The 14,783-nt window shown below is 40.0% G+C and overlaps 1 protein-coding gene across 1 annotated transcript in view; it reads left to right on the forward strand.

Moving 5' to 3' along the window:
• shakB (shaking B) overlaps nucleotides 1–14,783 on the forward strand; it is a 570,869-nt gene that overhangs the window by 380,230 nt on the left and 175,856 nt on the right. Inside the window, exon 2 of the mRNA XM_045737872.2 lies at nucleotides 10,396–10,615. Coding sequence (XP_045593828.1) covers nucleotides 10,396–10,615 — 220 coding nt within the window. The remainder of the gene's footprint in view (nucleotides 1–10,395; nucleotides 10,616–14,783) is intronic.

Genomic DNA, 14,783 nt, shown 5'->3' on the forward strand with positions numbered 1-14,783 from the left:
GAAAATATTTGCATCGATTTAAAATTGAAAAAATGTTAGATTTTTACGTCATACAAAATGTCAGGAAATATGTATTAATTTGGGGTAAAAAGTACATTCCATACATATACTACGTATGTAACTATTCCATGCAAAGTGTATATGTACCCATATACATGTTTGTAAATACATATGTATATACCACACATATTTACCAAGTATATGTATCGTGAGGGCACACCATATCTCTATATACCTCTGTATACAATATATATTATGCTTTAATTTAATACCTATATTCAGCAAGCTTACCACAATCAAGAGAAGAGTTATATGAAGTAGTTAGGTTAATAGGGAGGGCAAATAGACTACAACAGACACAAGACAACCACAGAATCTAGATTACCTCAGATATTAGACTCACAGAGTTAGACATAAGTTACAGCTATGGCCCTGTTCCAGCTAATTTCCACATTAATAAAATAATATTTGTATCACTCTTGCCTTTGCCATTTCTTGCATACGCTTTGGTTTAATGAACCTGGTTCTCAGAATCCTCTATGGTTTATATATATATATATATATATATATATATATATATATATATATATATATATATATATATATATATATATATATATATATATAATGTTGTACCTAATAAGTTGCCTAGCAAGCCGAATTTTCTTGAAATATTATATGTTTTTTCTTATGGAATGATTAAGCTTTCCATTCCATAAAATACTATTTTATTATTTATAATTTTAATAAAAACTAAAATAAATTTGATCAAACCTAGCATATCCAACCTAATTTAATCTATCTTAATATAACATAACTTAGTCAGTAATTAATGTTCGTTATGTAATATAATAATATGAATTGGAATGAACCAAATTGGAAAGAAATATTTTCAAATAACAAAAATCACTTTGCTTGCTAGGCAACTTGGGCCTTGCATACTATTAGCCCAAGTAGTGTGGTTCGGGCTATTTGGTACGACATATATATATATATATATATATATATATATATATATATATATATATATATATATATATATATATATATATATATATATATATATATAAAGGTTTGTATATCTCCTTGAAAGACAGGCTCCTTATTTATATTTTATAGCCTTTCCTTAGCGGTGGTGGTGTGGTGTCACCAATATCTACTAATGTAGGAGAAATACTTGACTACTACCACCACCACCAGCACCACCAGCACCACCACCATCACCACCACCATCACCACCACAACAACGGTGTACCCAGCATGTAGGTGGAGTATGTGGCTGCCTCTCGGCACTTTAATATATTTTTATAATCAAAATATTATTAATAATAATATAAATATATAAACTTAGCTGTAATAGCAACAGTAGTAATAATAATAACGACAAATTATGCTAATAATTTGTCGTTATTATTTTTTAATAAATAATATTTTTTTTACCGTTACTAAAATAGCAACAGCAGCATCAGTTAATTATTATAAACATTAATAATTATAAATAACAAAATATATATTTGAAGGAAATATAGTAAATAGTGGTTTTTAATATAATAAAAATAATACTAAAATTAAATAAAAGCTTAAAGATAATACGATAGGGAAAATGAGTAGTGGGTATGCGGACGAAACAGCCACATCACCCTGCTTGCTTCGTTGTGTTCACTGGTGTTCACAATTTATATTTCTATGATAATAGTGTTTCTATTGTAATATTATTATTAAGATATTTCACGGTCATGATTAGCCTCAGTTATGGCTCGAGTAGTCTTTTTGCACATTTGCACCTTCCACTTCCCCACCACCCCCTCTTTCTCTGTTCCATTTTAGTGCTCTCTCTCGTCTCTCTTGCTTTGCTCTTTTTCATTCTCTCTCTCTCTCTCTCTCTCTCTCTCTCTCTCTCTCTCTCTCTCTCTCTCGCTCTCTCTGTATTCTAAAAGTTTTACAGATTTGTTGAAGCTGATTCATTTGATGTTAATGCAGTTGTTGATGCAAACACATTTGTTGATGCTAATGCATTTGTGGAGGCTGATACATTTGTTGAAGCTTGCTACTTTTTTTGAAGCTGACGCATTTGTTGAAGCCGCTGCATATGTTGTAGCTTACTCATTTGTTAAAGCTGACGCATTTGTTCATGCTGGCATATCTGTGAAAGCTGATGCATTAACTAAAGCGGACGCATTTCTTAATGCTGACGCGCTTTTTTGTTGATGCATTTGCTAAAACTAATTCCTCTTACTTGTAGCTAACACATTGGCTAAATCTGTTACACTTAAAGCTGACCCACTTCTTGAAGCTTACATCTTTTATAAGAAAAGGTACCATGCTAAAGCTGGTACCCCCAGGAACGGATATCAAATCTCGCTTGACTGAGGCTAGTCTCTTGGCTGGAGTTTCGAGGCGAAAACATCGCTTGTAAGTCGATTATTTGCACATTCCGTGATCTATGCTGCTTTCTTTCTATGCTCGAGTAGGCTTTTGAAACCATTTTTTCTGTATTTCTCCAAGAGGAAGATCTCTGGCATATAGCTCGTCAGATGATCTATTTATTGTACATTAAATATCATGCTCGGTGTCAGGTGTAGAATCTTGCAAGTTTAATTTACGTACTAAAATCATATCTTACTTAATCACCTTCTGATATAAAGGAATTGATACGGTCGGATCTTTTAGACACTGCATAAGATTTTTTTGGTTACATAGCCCTATGTCCTCGCTGTGACCCTTCCCCATTGCTCTGTTATCAACCAGTAGAGCTTTTTATTTTTTCTACTAACTTAGTTAAGCATATCTACCCTTCGTCCATGTAGTGTGGCTTGTCGCGACCGTTGCCTGCTGCCTGCTGTTCGCTCACCCAACCTCTGCTCTAGATTAGCTGATGCTGTGTTATTTTTCCGAGTATAATAATTAATTGCTTTTTTTCTCCCCCTCTCTCTCTGGTAGTACAATTCTTACGTATCCACCACAACGCATGGAAGCAGATTGGCTGGAAGAGAGAAGAGGAAGGATCTCTCTGTTCTGTTGGATTTTTAACACTTCTTTTCACTTACCCTAAACACTTCTCTTCACTTCTCTCTTTTTATTTTTCTTACATCTTGCAAATAAGTTTCTTTTCAGTTTTGTCAACAGAGTTTTTCAGTTTGTATCTCCTTTTGTGAAAGGATCTGATCCTTGCTGGTTACATAGCACTTTATATATAATTTGCTGTAGTTGTTTACTGTAGCAAGGGCTGATTGGTGTGGACTAGCGAAGCTCGTCATATGTAATAACAAGTCCTCTTTGATCCTAACACACTTAACCAATCATGGCATCATTGGCATTAAATATTAACAAAGTCATTTTTAAGGCATGAAACCAATGATGATTAACTTAAATAGGGTTCCCCACTCATTGTGTTCATTATGACCCAGTTAGAAGTGCATACATCCTTGTCCTCTCACTTGTGTTAGTGGATTTATGAAGGAGGAGAGTTTGCATCCTTCAACTCATACACAAGCACAGTGTGGGCCCCATACAGTATACAGCAGTGGTTTGGGTTTGTTTGCTGCCAAACACCAGATTGTATCTTTCAAAGATACATATAGTTAAAATTTAATCGCCCCCCTTCCGTTTCAAACGTTAATAAATATATCAGAATATAATTGTAATTAAAACACAATGTATTTATAAGTTACTTAACAACATTAATAATAATAAACTAATAATAATAATAATAATAATAATAATAATTTTAATAATAATACATACGATATATATTAATACTCTATAATATATGCGATATATATTAATAATTAATAATAAATACGATATATAATAATAATTAACAATACGATATATATATTAAAAATTAATAATACAATATATATTAGCAATAAAAATACAATATATATTAATAACAATAAATATACAATATATATTAATAACAATAAAAATACAGGAACAGAAATATCGAAATATAAATAAAATAAATGAAACAAAGTGGTTTTTCTTTTATCAATATAATTATTTGTATTATTTTCTTACTCATTTCATGTTTACTTTTACTCTGACGTTCATAAGTTAGAACTGCACTTTTCTCTACAAATAACACATGAATTAGAAAATAAAATTACGCTTAATATATAATAATACAAATGATTTTGATAAACTATTGATAAATGGAAAACCTCTTCCTTCGTGTCTACTATCACCTGAAATATGCGACAGACTTCGTTGCATGAAGGTCATCGATTAGATAAGATTGTATCAAAAGTCTTTAAATAACAAATAAGACACACAGCTTCGCCTTCCACTCCATTCATGCTTATCTTATGTTCCTCTCCTAGTGTGTGTGTGTGTGTGTGTGCGTAAGTGTGTGTGTGTGTGTATGTGTGTGTGTGTGTGTGTGTGTGTGTGTCCGTCCTTCATGTTCATACTTATTTTCAGCCTTATGTGTTGACAGGTAAATGTGTTAAGTGACCAGGAGCTTCTTCGTATGTCTTCTCCCCTTCGTCATATCCGGATGTTTTAAGTGAGCTCTGGGTTCGACTCGAATATGAGTCTCCCCATCTCACTGTGCGATGCAGTTTCTTCCATCTAAGTGGCCCTGTTCGTCTCCTCAAGTTTGAAACAGGCTTACCTACTGCTGATCAAGTCACAATTTTGAACGGAATGCAGCAGTGGATGAATCACGAGTTACTGTTCAAATGTTGCATTTCAGACCCACTTCTGAGTCCATAGCCCTGAATCGGAAGCCTTTGGCATATGGGATATGAAGTCTTAAATCACTTCATGGTGTAGTTCTCTGCTAACTACCCGTCACCGGTACTCATTAATGGCGACTATTGTCTTACCTCCTCAATGCTGACGAACGGCCCTTGTTGGCTGCTGATCTCCATTATCAGAACTGATTAACATTTATATCAGCTTGTCTGGGATGTTGCATTATCTTTGCTATACTGCTGAGAGTCAGATATTAAAGATATTTCAAGATCAACTCCTATGATTCGTAGGGTATTAATCTCGTAAGGCATAGTTCACTTCACCCCAACCTTCTTTCTCCACAGACAACCAGAGAACGCGCGCGCGCACACACACATACACACACACACACACACACACACACACACACACACACACACACACACACACACACACACACACACACACGTAGGTGGGTACATAATGCCGAATGCATAGCGCTCTGGGATCGTAGTCCTAAGGGCCCGGGTTCGATTCCCGGTCGAGTCCAAAAAAAATTGGACAGAGTTTCGTTCACCTGATGCTCCTGATCTCCTAGTAGTAAATAGGTATCTGGGAATTAGACAGCTGCTTCGGGCTGCATCCTGGGGGCGTGTGCAGGAGTGTGTGTGTGTGTGTGTGTGTGTGTGTGTGTGTGTGTGTGTGTGTGTGTGTGTGTGTGTGTGTGTGTGTGTGTGTACTATTTGTTCTTGCGGGGGTTGAGCTCTAGCTCTTTGGTCGTGTGTGTGTGTATGTGTGGTGTGTGAAATATGTAGACAAGATAGAAGAAAAATAGGTCAGGAGTCAGTACATTAGACAACCGATATATAGCAAGGCAGAGTCCAAGAGCTAAGAGCTCGATCCTGCATGCACAAAATAGTAAAATACAAATCATAAACACACACACTGGTGTACACCAAAGAGAAAATGTTCTCGTCGCGAGAACTTCGCACCCTTGACAGTCCAACATGAAAATATAATCCACGAAGCACAGACAACATAACAGCAGTCGTATCCTAATACAAGACAGGAGTGAGACACAACACAGAATGTCATATTCACAAGCATTGGACGAAGGACATTCTGGTCTGAATGAGTGCCGGCAGATCTCGACTATGGTCTGCCGGCACTCATCTCTCCCTCAACCACAGTAATTAAATTCCTTGAAACTCTACAAGACACAGCAATGAAGAGCATCACCCTGGCACCTAAATGGATTAAACCCAGACATTTATTGCTGGGAACAAACCTCCAATCATTTGTCAGTAGATCTCTAGGAACATCTTTAGCCATCAAAAAGACCCCGGATGCAGCTTCTAAAACAAAACAAGACACTCGTTCGCATCTCTCTGGACCCAAACGTACTCAGTAACTATAAAACTTGGATGACCGCTTAATTAACCTTTTCACGGGTATAATATCCTACAAAAATTAACACCTTCTTTATCCGTTTCGGACAATAAGACATTCTCACCATGAGCTTCTCTTCCTGCGTCTGAACCTACCGAAAAAAAGGAAATACATCTCTAACAGTCCTCAAAAACCAAAAGCAACGCTTCACAAATTTAAGGATGGAAACCGGAATCGAAAGGCAAGAAAACTTCATCCCAAGGGGAATGCATCTCATAGCCTCTGAAAATATAAAATAGCTGGCACTTGTCGTCACATCCAGTCTTTCTCTAGTATGAGAGAAAGATCACATCAGCGAGGTACGTGAATGACGTGGTATTTCAGGGCACTAGATAGAACCGACGTAAGATGGGTATTCTGTACACTTTACACAACCTACGTAAAAGAGGCATTCTGCACATTTAACAGAACCTATGTAATAGTTACGGACATTTAACAAAATCTATGACTGCCAAGCATCTGTGTGGGAGTTCGTACATCTTGAAACATAAACAAACTCGATAGATTCCATAAATATGCCTCAAGAATGTCAACGCAAATAATAGAACCGATTTATAAAAACATTTTAAAGAACTGAAATCGCCAACTCTAGAGAAATGAAGAAGGATCAAGGGATACAACGACCAAGATATTGAAAGAAACTGCTAAGTGGACAGCTGTAATGTGCTTATTATGCAAAGAATATGATCTAAGTGATATTAACTGGACACTTCAGACATGAGTAACTGGGATACCCCCACTCACCTAGCACGAGGAACGCCTATTAGGCAGTTAACGCCTATTAGGCATGGACCTATTTGAGAAGTTTCGTTGAGATTCGGACAAGTTTCATCAGTAAGTAATGGTCATTTTTAGAGATAATGGATTGAAGCCGATAGAGTTATATCTAGAAAAGTGTATTAATCCTATTGAAAAAAAATGTGGGTAAATTACTTTATCGTAGAAAAGTGCCATGTAGTGAGAATAAGTTCCATAGTGAGGATAAGAATTGACCTCATAGAGTGAACACTTTATCAGATAACATAATGCCGTTATTTGAAGAAATAAATTCATCAAATCAATCACGCTATAAATTATTGTCACTAGGGTAAATTATATATCAAGCCATTTTACAGTGCTAGTCACCATTTGGCTGACATGGAATATGTGAAGAGAAAAATACTCAATAACGTTTGCAACACCCGTCAGACCAAAGGTGGAATATGCAGCGGCTGTTTCTTACCTTCACATGAGGATCTTTATGAACAAACTAGAAAGAGGAGCTCTATGAGAGGCTTCCAAACCGGTTTTGGAACCTTAAGATATATTAGAGAGGGAGGTAAAAAAAATTATGAACTGACCTCCCTAGAAGAAACAAAAACAAACGAGGGGAGATATGATAAATACTTCTAAATAAAACACGAAATATGAAAATATGAATCAGAAAAGGATGATTAATCCAGCCACAGATACAGGATTAAATGTGTATCCTCACCTTGTGTGTTGTCGCCTTGTGGATCATTCTACAAGACGATGGCTTGTGTGGAACAACAGGGAGCAGGAACACACACACACACACACACACACACACACACACACACACACACACACACACACACACACACACACACACTTGTGTATTGGTAGTAGTGGCCTCAGACGACCATGAACTGTGTAGCACTCACTGTGTGAGTCTGTGTAGCTGGGTGGGACTTCCTACACCACCTCTGGCCTACCGACATGTATTCTCATTCCAATATGAAAATTTGTGTACCGTTGTGTACCGTCTTGCAATGTACCCTGTTCCTCGGTGTACCCTACGCTGTTGTGTACCCTGCTTTGTAGTGCACCCTTCCACGTGCCGTACCCTACCTATGCTGCATTTTGTCCTGTGTTGTTCCCTGCATCCAGTTGTAATCCCTCCAGTGGTGTTCACTACTCATTAAGGTTAAATGGTCATTAACCATAACAGGGTTTGTAGTGCTAGTTATTGTTCACAATATTTCCTGTTATTCTTGGGGTCCTCTGGTGTTCACTGTTCACTAGCATTCGATAATCTGTTGTTCTTTTGATGAGATGAGGAACTACAGATGGTTATGTAGAAGATTGTTCACTGAAGTGATGCTTAGCCCAGCACGGGATAATGTGTTATCAAGTTCTCTGAGCCTTCTGTGGGATACGTGGGATAGGTCACCTGGGATAGGTCACCACAGGATACATATATGTACCATCTCTGCGATCTCAGTTCTGTTCTCAGTACTGTCTAATGTTTCCTGTTCTATTCCTCGCATTCCCTTGTGTCCATTGTATTTCATAGTCCTCTATTCTCTAATTGGTTCTGTGTTGTGTGGTACAGTGTTCTTTAGCATTCAATGTTTTCTAGTGAATGATATGGTAAATGTTTGTTCTACAGTGTTCTACAGCACTAGTGAACAGAAGAAGATTGTCTTTATCGTGTTTTTTTAAGTTCACTGTTCCCCAGTGTTCATTGACAGCAATGTTCAATACTGAATAATGTTCAGAGTCATCATATTGTTCTTCTCCTTCAGGCGTCCAGTTCTGCCCATATAAGAGAAGCTACTTGTCTCCACCTGTATCTTTATCTGTAGTGTCTTTGGCTGTATCCCCCCCCCCAGCTCATGTATCCCTAATCTCATGTGTACAGCTACTTCGTGTAATCCCCCCCCCTCCCCCTTTCCCTCCTCCCCCTCCCACCTTGCATGTGTACCATTACAGTCAATAATAGACCTTTCCCCTCCTGTTTAATGCCTTGCCTGTCATGTTCCTATATACGTTAATCTATTAAATTAACTGCCTAATGGAATACATACAGTTTCCTGGCTATTGTGTGACCTCTGACCTCTTATCTAGAGTGAATCCTGTCTTATATTGAACCCTTATCTAGAATGGGTCGTGATCTATGAGCTTTGATCTATATTGGACTTTCAACTGTAATTGTTACTGACCTGTAGTGGTCCTATTAAGGACACTGACCTGTAGTGGTCCTATAAAGGACACTGACCTGTAGTGGTCCTGTAAAGGACACTGACCTGTAGTGGTCCTATAAAGGACACTGACCTGTCGTGGACCTATAAAGGACACTGACCTGTTGTGGTCCTACAAAGGACACTGACCTGTAGTGGTCCTATAAAGGACACTGACCTGTAGTGGACCTATAAAGGACACTGACCTGTAGTGGTCCTATAAAGGACACTGACCTGTTGTGGTCCTACAAAGGACACTGACCTGTAGTGGTCCTATAAAGGACACTGACCTGTAGTGGTCCTATAAAGGACACTGACCTGTTGTGGTCCTACAAAGGACACTGACCTGTAGTGGTCCTATAAAGGACACTGACCTGTAGTGGTCCTATAAAGGACACTGACCTGTAGTGGTCCTATAAAGGACACTGACCTGTAGTGGTCCTACAAAGGACACTGACCTGTAGTGGTCCTATAAAGGACACTGACCTGTAGTGGACCTTGACCTGTAAGGGACACTGACCTGTTGTTTCTCTTAAACTTGTTTTATATTAGGAGAGAAGCAACAGATCATCATTACTCCCTCAACTAAGATGCCTCTATACCTCTCCTCTGTTACGATGCCTCTATACTTTCCCTCCGCTACGATATCTCTATTCCTGCCTTCAACTAAGATGCCTCTATACCTCTCCTTAGCTACGATGCCTCTATACCCCCCCCCCCTTTATCTAAGACGACCCTCCATCCCCGCAGCTAAGATGCCTCTCAATTTATTATCCGAGACTCCTAAACAATCCAGAAATATCATTAGACGTTCTGCAGGAGAAACGAAGTCTTTAATCGATAGCAAGAAAATCTCATAAACCTCACGTGATATCTCATTCTCTGGTCATGAAGCCGTTTCTTTGACTTAGTGGTGAATTATTGTCTACTTTGAGTGAGGTCGCGTCTATCATGATCTATCGGGCAAGATCTCGGTTCTCGACCCTTAACACTTATCTATCTGTACACGACACTTTGGTTCACTATTTTTGTTTTTTAGTGAAGGTCATCTCATGTGTGATATTTCTGTTATATAATGTGCTATTTTGTGTTATCTGTATCTGATATCTGGCTCTTGTACAGGACAAAAGAGCTATGCTTTTTTTTCCCCCACTCCTCATATTATTTCTGTTATTCTTAACCTCTTGCTCCTCCTGTCTGCACCTTCTTCCTTGTCCTCTTCTTCTGAAACTTCTCCTCCTCCTGTTCTTCCTCTTTTCTCCTCTGCAACAGTCCGGGATGACGGCCTTGCTCTTTAATTTTCCAGGCAATCTGCTTCTATGCGCCGAGGTGGATGTGGAAAAATTGGGAAGGTGGCAAAATCCATGCCCTGATGATGGATCTGGACGTGGGCATCTGCTCTGAAGTGGAGAAGAAGCAGAAGAAGAAGTTGCTGCTGGATTACCTCGCTGACAACCTCAAACATCACAACTGGTGGGCTTACAGATACTTCTTCTGTGAACTGCTGGCCTTTCTCAACGTTGTGGGTAAGGACAGATGATCTTTGTGTTGTGTTCTCTCTCTCTCTTGCAGCCTCATGTGGTGAGTAGGTCTACACGTGATACCTCCGTCGACTCGCCCCTTCTCAGCACTGCCTACACACTTCTTGCGAAGAAAAGACCCCCCCCTACGGTCTTCTCTAGATCCCTACCTTCTTCATACACTGCGTGAAGAGTGGGGTAGGCCTACACGAAATACCTCCCTGAGTGCAAGCCTTGTATTGATTGCACCTGTAGGCCTACAAGAGACCTACCGGCTCCCCACTTTTTCGTACGAGAATTCGTTTATATATGAATATTTAATGTATTCATATAGCAATTCCCCGAAGCCCTCTCTATCTCTTCCTTCATCCTCCCCTCCCCCCCCCCCCCATGCCAAGGTCCCCTCCTAACCATCAAAATTTATAAAAAACATATTTCAGTTATAAGAATCATCCTCATCTCAAGAGAGACTTCCTGTGATACTAAATATATGAAGTCAAAATTTATGAAAAAAAAAATTAAGAATGTTTTACACGGTTTGCTAAACAGTGTGAGGATGAGGAAGAGTCATTTTGGTATTTTTGAGTAACTGAAACCTTTATTACCTCTTGGATCTAGTGGTACTTTTTGGTGCTTTAGTTTTTGTGGCGAATAACGATTGAAAAAATAACTATGGAAACAGGGTTATTGATTTTTGGAGCCGGTTTGGCGGGTGATGTAAGGGGGCGTGTGATCGCTTAGTTTCAAGTATTAATTAGGCACAGATGCCTCGTACGGGCCAATAGATGCCTCGTACGGGTCAACAGATGCCTCGTATGGGTCAATAGATGTTTCGTTTGTTCCAATATATGCCTCGTTTGTTCCAATATGAGATGCCTCGTATGGGCCAATTGAGGCTGCCTCATATTGGCCAGTGGGCCGTCTGCAACTGACTTAGTTGTTATGTTCTCAGATGAAAGTCTTAAGTAGTTTATATATAAGAGTTTAAACAGCGGCAACGAGAGCTTTGAGAGTTTATGACTCAAAATACTTGAAGTAATGAAGCTGATTTTTAGAATATTAATGCTAGAGGGTATTTCTTTTGTAAGTAATGACTAATGGAAATTAGTTGTTGTAAAGTTACGTAGAAATAGTTCTCGGGAAATTCATTTGTTATGAATTAATAGTTGGCAATAGATGCGAGTTATTATAATTTCCAGGTAAATGATAACAGGGAGTTTTTGTCATAGAGTTCAGCTGTTACCAGTATTCAGGAGGGAATTATCAAGGGGAAAGCGTCAAGCCATTATGACTATATATCACTTGGAAGGGGTCAGGAATGGGATGGAAAGGGGGGGACAGGAATGGTGCCGAACCACATGTGGACAGTCGGGGATTGAACGCCGACCTGCATGAAGCGAGTCCGTCGCTCTACCGTCCACCCCAAGTGCATTGTTCAGCAGTAATTATAAGACAGTAGTTAATAGTGTCCATGTAGTACCCGCTTGATAAAATGTGTCGGTTAATGAGTCATATATAAACAGTAATTATATTTGACTGGAGAACACAAACTGGCCGTTGGTCACGCTGAGGGATCTACCAGTCACCGTTACTGTACCAGCAAATCGTTACCCTGGAAACACAAACCGAAACTGTCTCTATTTTCCGCTTGTTACAACTTGACATTTTATAATGTCATTTTTTTGTTTGATATTAATGTTGGGTTGAAAGGCGGTCGAGTGTTACATCTTGGCTTAACGTGTTTATGACGTATTAGAACGTTGTTACAACTTGCTATATTAGTTGTTATAAATGGTTAGGAGGTGTTAAAACTTGTTCGAACGTTGTACCAACGTCATAGTTTCGGTGTGTGTTTGGCGGGTACCACCTCGTTACCCACGTTTGCATTACTAAGCTGATTGTTCCCTTTGACAACGAATTAAAAATCGCTCTTATTTACCTGCAATGTAACAACCTTGAGGTGCTTCCGGGGCTCAGAGTCCTCGCGGCCCGATCGTCGACCAGGCCTCCTGGTTGCTGGACTGATCAACTAACTGGACTGATCAACTAACCTGGGCACTGAATTCCCTAACTTCACGAATGGTAGAGAACTCATGAAGACCATTCAGAGTCTCCAATTTCAAGCGTGGGTTGGACATGTATATGAGTGGGATTGGGTGGTTATAAATAGGAGCTGTCTCGTATGAGCCAATAGGTGCAGGCGAGGAGTCACAATAACGTGGCTGAAGTATGTTGACCAGACCACACACTAGAAGGTGAAGGGACGACGACGTTTTGGTCCGTCCTGGACCATTCTCAAGTCGATTCTCACAATCGACTTGTGAATGGTCCAGGACGGACCGAAACGTCGTCGTCCCTTCATTTTCTAGTGTGTGGTCTGGTCTACGAGCCAATAAGTCTTCTGCAGTTACCTTTATTCTTATGTTCAGGTTGATGGAACTCTACCTCATGACAGACGTTGCCTCGGGCAGTGTTTGATATTCATCTCTCGCCAAGGGCTTCTCCAGTGCCTGGTACAGGCATGGTGTGGGATAGCCACAGTGGCTTAGCGCTCTCTCGCTCTTGATTAATCCACACTGATTCAGATGTCTGAGCCACACACTGGAGGTGGTAGGAACGTTCATATCACACTCTGTAGGTGATGGAGGCGTTCACATCACACTCTGGAGGTGATGGAGGCGTTCACATCCCTCTCTGGAGGTGATGGAGGCGTTCACATCACTCTGGAGGTGATGGAGGCGTTCACATCCCTCTCTGGAGGTGATGGAGGCGTTCACATCACTCTGGAGGTGATGGAGGCGTTCACATCACTCTGGAGGTGATGGAGGCGTTCACATCACTCTGGAGGTGATGGAGGCGTTCACATCACTCTGGAGGTGATGGAGGCGTTCACATCACTCTGGAGGTGATGGAGGCGTTCACATCACTCTGGAGGTGATGGAGGCGTTCACATCACCCTCGGGACCTGTACTTCAAAACTAAGTGCGTGACACACAGAAGTCACAATAGCGTGATGCATCAAATGAACAAATCCACAAGGGCCGTGACGAGGGTTCGAATCTACGTCCGAGAGAATCCCAGACGCTGCCTTAATCGACTGAACTACGACATGGTAAAAGAATTGCAACCGGGTAATCCTCCTGATTTACCAACGGATCCTGCAGCCTCTCCGAGACACAAACCACGGTTTTACTCAATTCCCCCCATGCACCCGAGCTATGTCAATAGGCTGTTCTACCTCTTCGCCCTTGTAATAAAGCCTTGAAATGAAACCCTTCATTACTTTTAATGAAGTAAGGGCGAAGAGGTAGAACAGCCTATTGACATAGCTCGGGTGCATGGGGGGAATTGAGTAAAAACCTGGTTTGTGTCTCGGAGAGGCTGCAGGATCCGTTGGTAAATCAGGATAATTTCCCGGTTGCAATTCTTTTACCATGTCGTAGCTCAGTCGATTAAGGCAGCGTCTGGGATCCTCTCGGACGTAGGTTCGAACCCTCGTCACGGCCCTTGTGGATTTGTTCATTAAGTGTGTGTGTCTAGAGTGCAAAGCAAGAATGACAAGAAGATAAAGATGCTGTGCAACGTTACTCGATGTAGGGAAAAAGAGATACAAATGTTGCATCTGGGATGCTTAGGTAGAAAACGGCCGAAGCATCTATTCTCGCCTATCATAGATGTGGAGTGATAAGGGGTCTCAACTCAGGCCCGTTGTCTTCATTTACCACAACGTACAAAAATGCAATGTCCTAACCTAACTAGAAACGCACGAACAAAAGCAGTAACCCTTACCTCCTAATCTAACATTCTGATGCATAGAGAAATGGGGTTATTTTATGAGCCGCTGATTTCCATAGTACTTTGTAATTTGCAGATTGGGTACCATAAGGTACGAATTGAGAAGTATTTCTTGAGAGAACGGGTTGCTCTACTAGGCCCTTCCTCTTGAGTCATACATCAAGTGGTTTAACCCCATCAGTGGTGTCGCCGTTCTTGCTGTTATGTAGAGTGGAAAACATGTGACGGGGCGTTGATTTACAGCGGAGATAATTACACTCTTCAGCTTAGTCTCACAGATTTTAGTGTTGTTCTCGGTGATAACAAGACAACAGACATCTGGTTATGTTGTTATCAATGTTGTTATCAATGTTGTCTTGTTATCAATTATAAAAACATT

The sequence above is a fragment of the Procambarus clarkii genome, chromosome 20 (assembly GCF_040958095.1).
Source record: "Procambarus clarkii isolate CNS0578487 chromosome 20, FALCON_Pclarkii_2.0, whole genome shotgun sequence".
Taxonomy (NCBI): domain Eukaryota; kingdom Metazoa; phylum Arthropoda; class Malacostraca; order Decapoda; family Cambaridae; genus Procambarus; species Procambarus clarkii.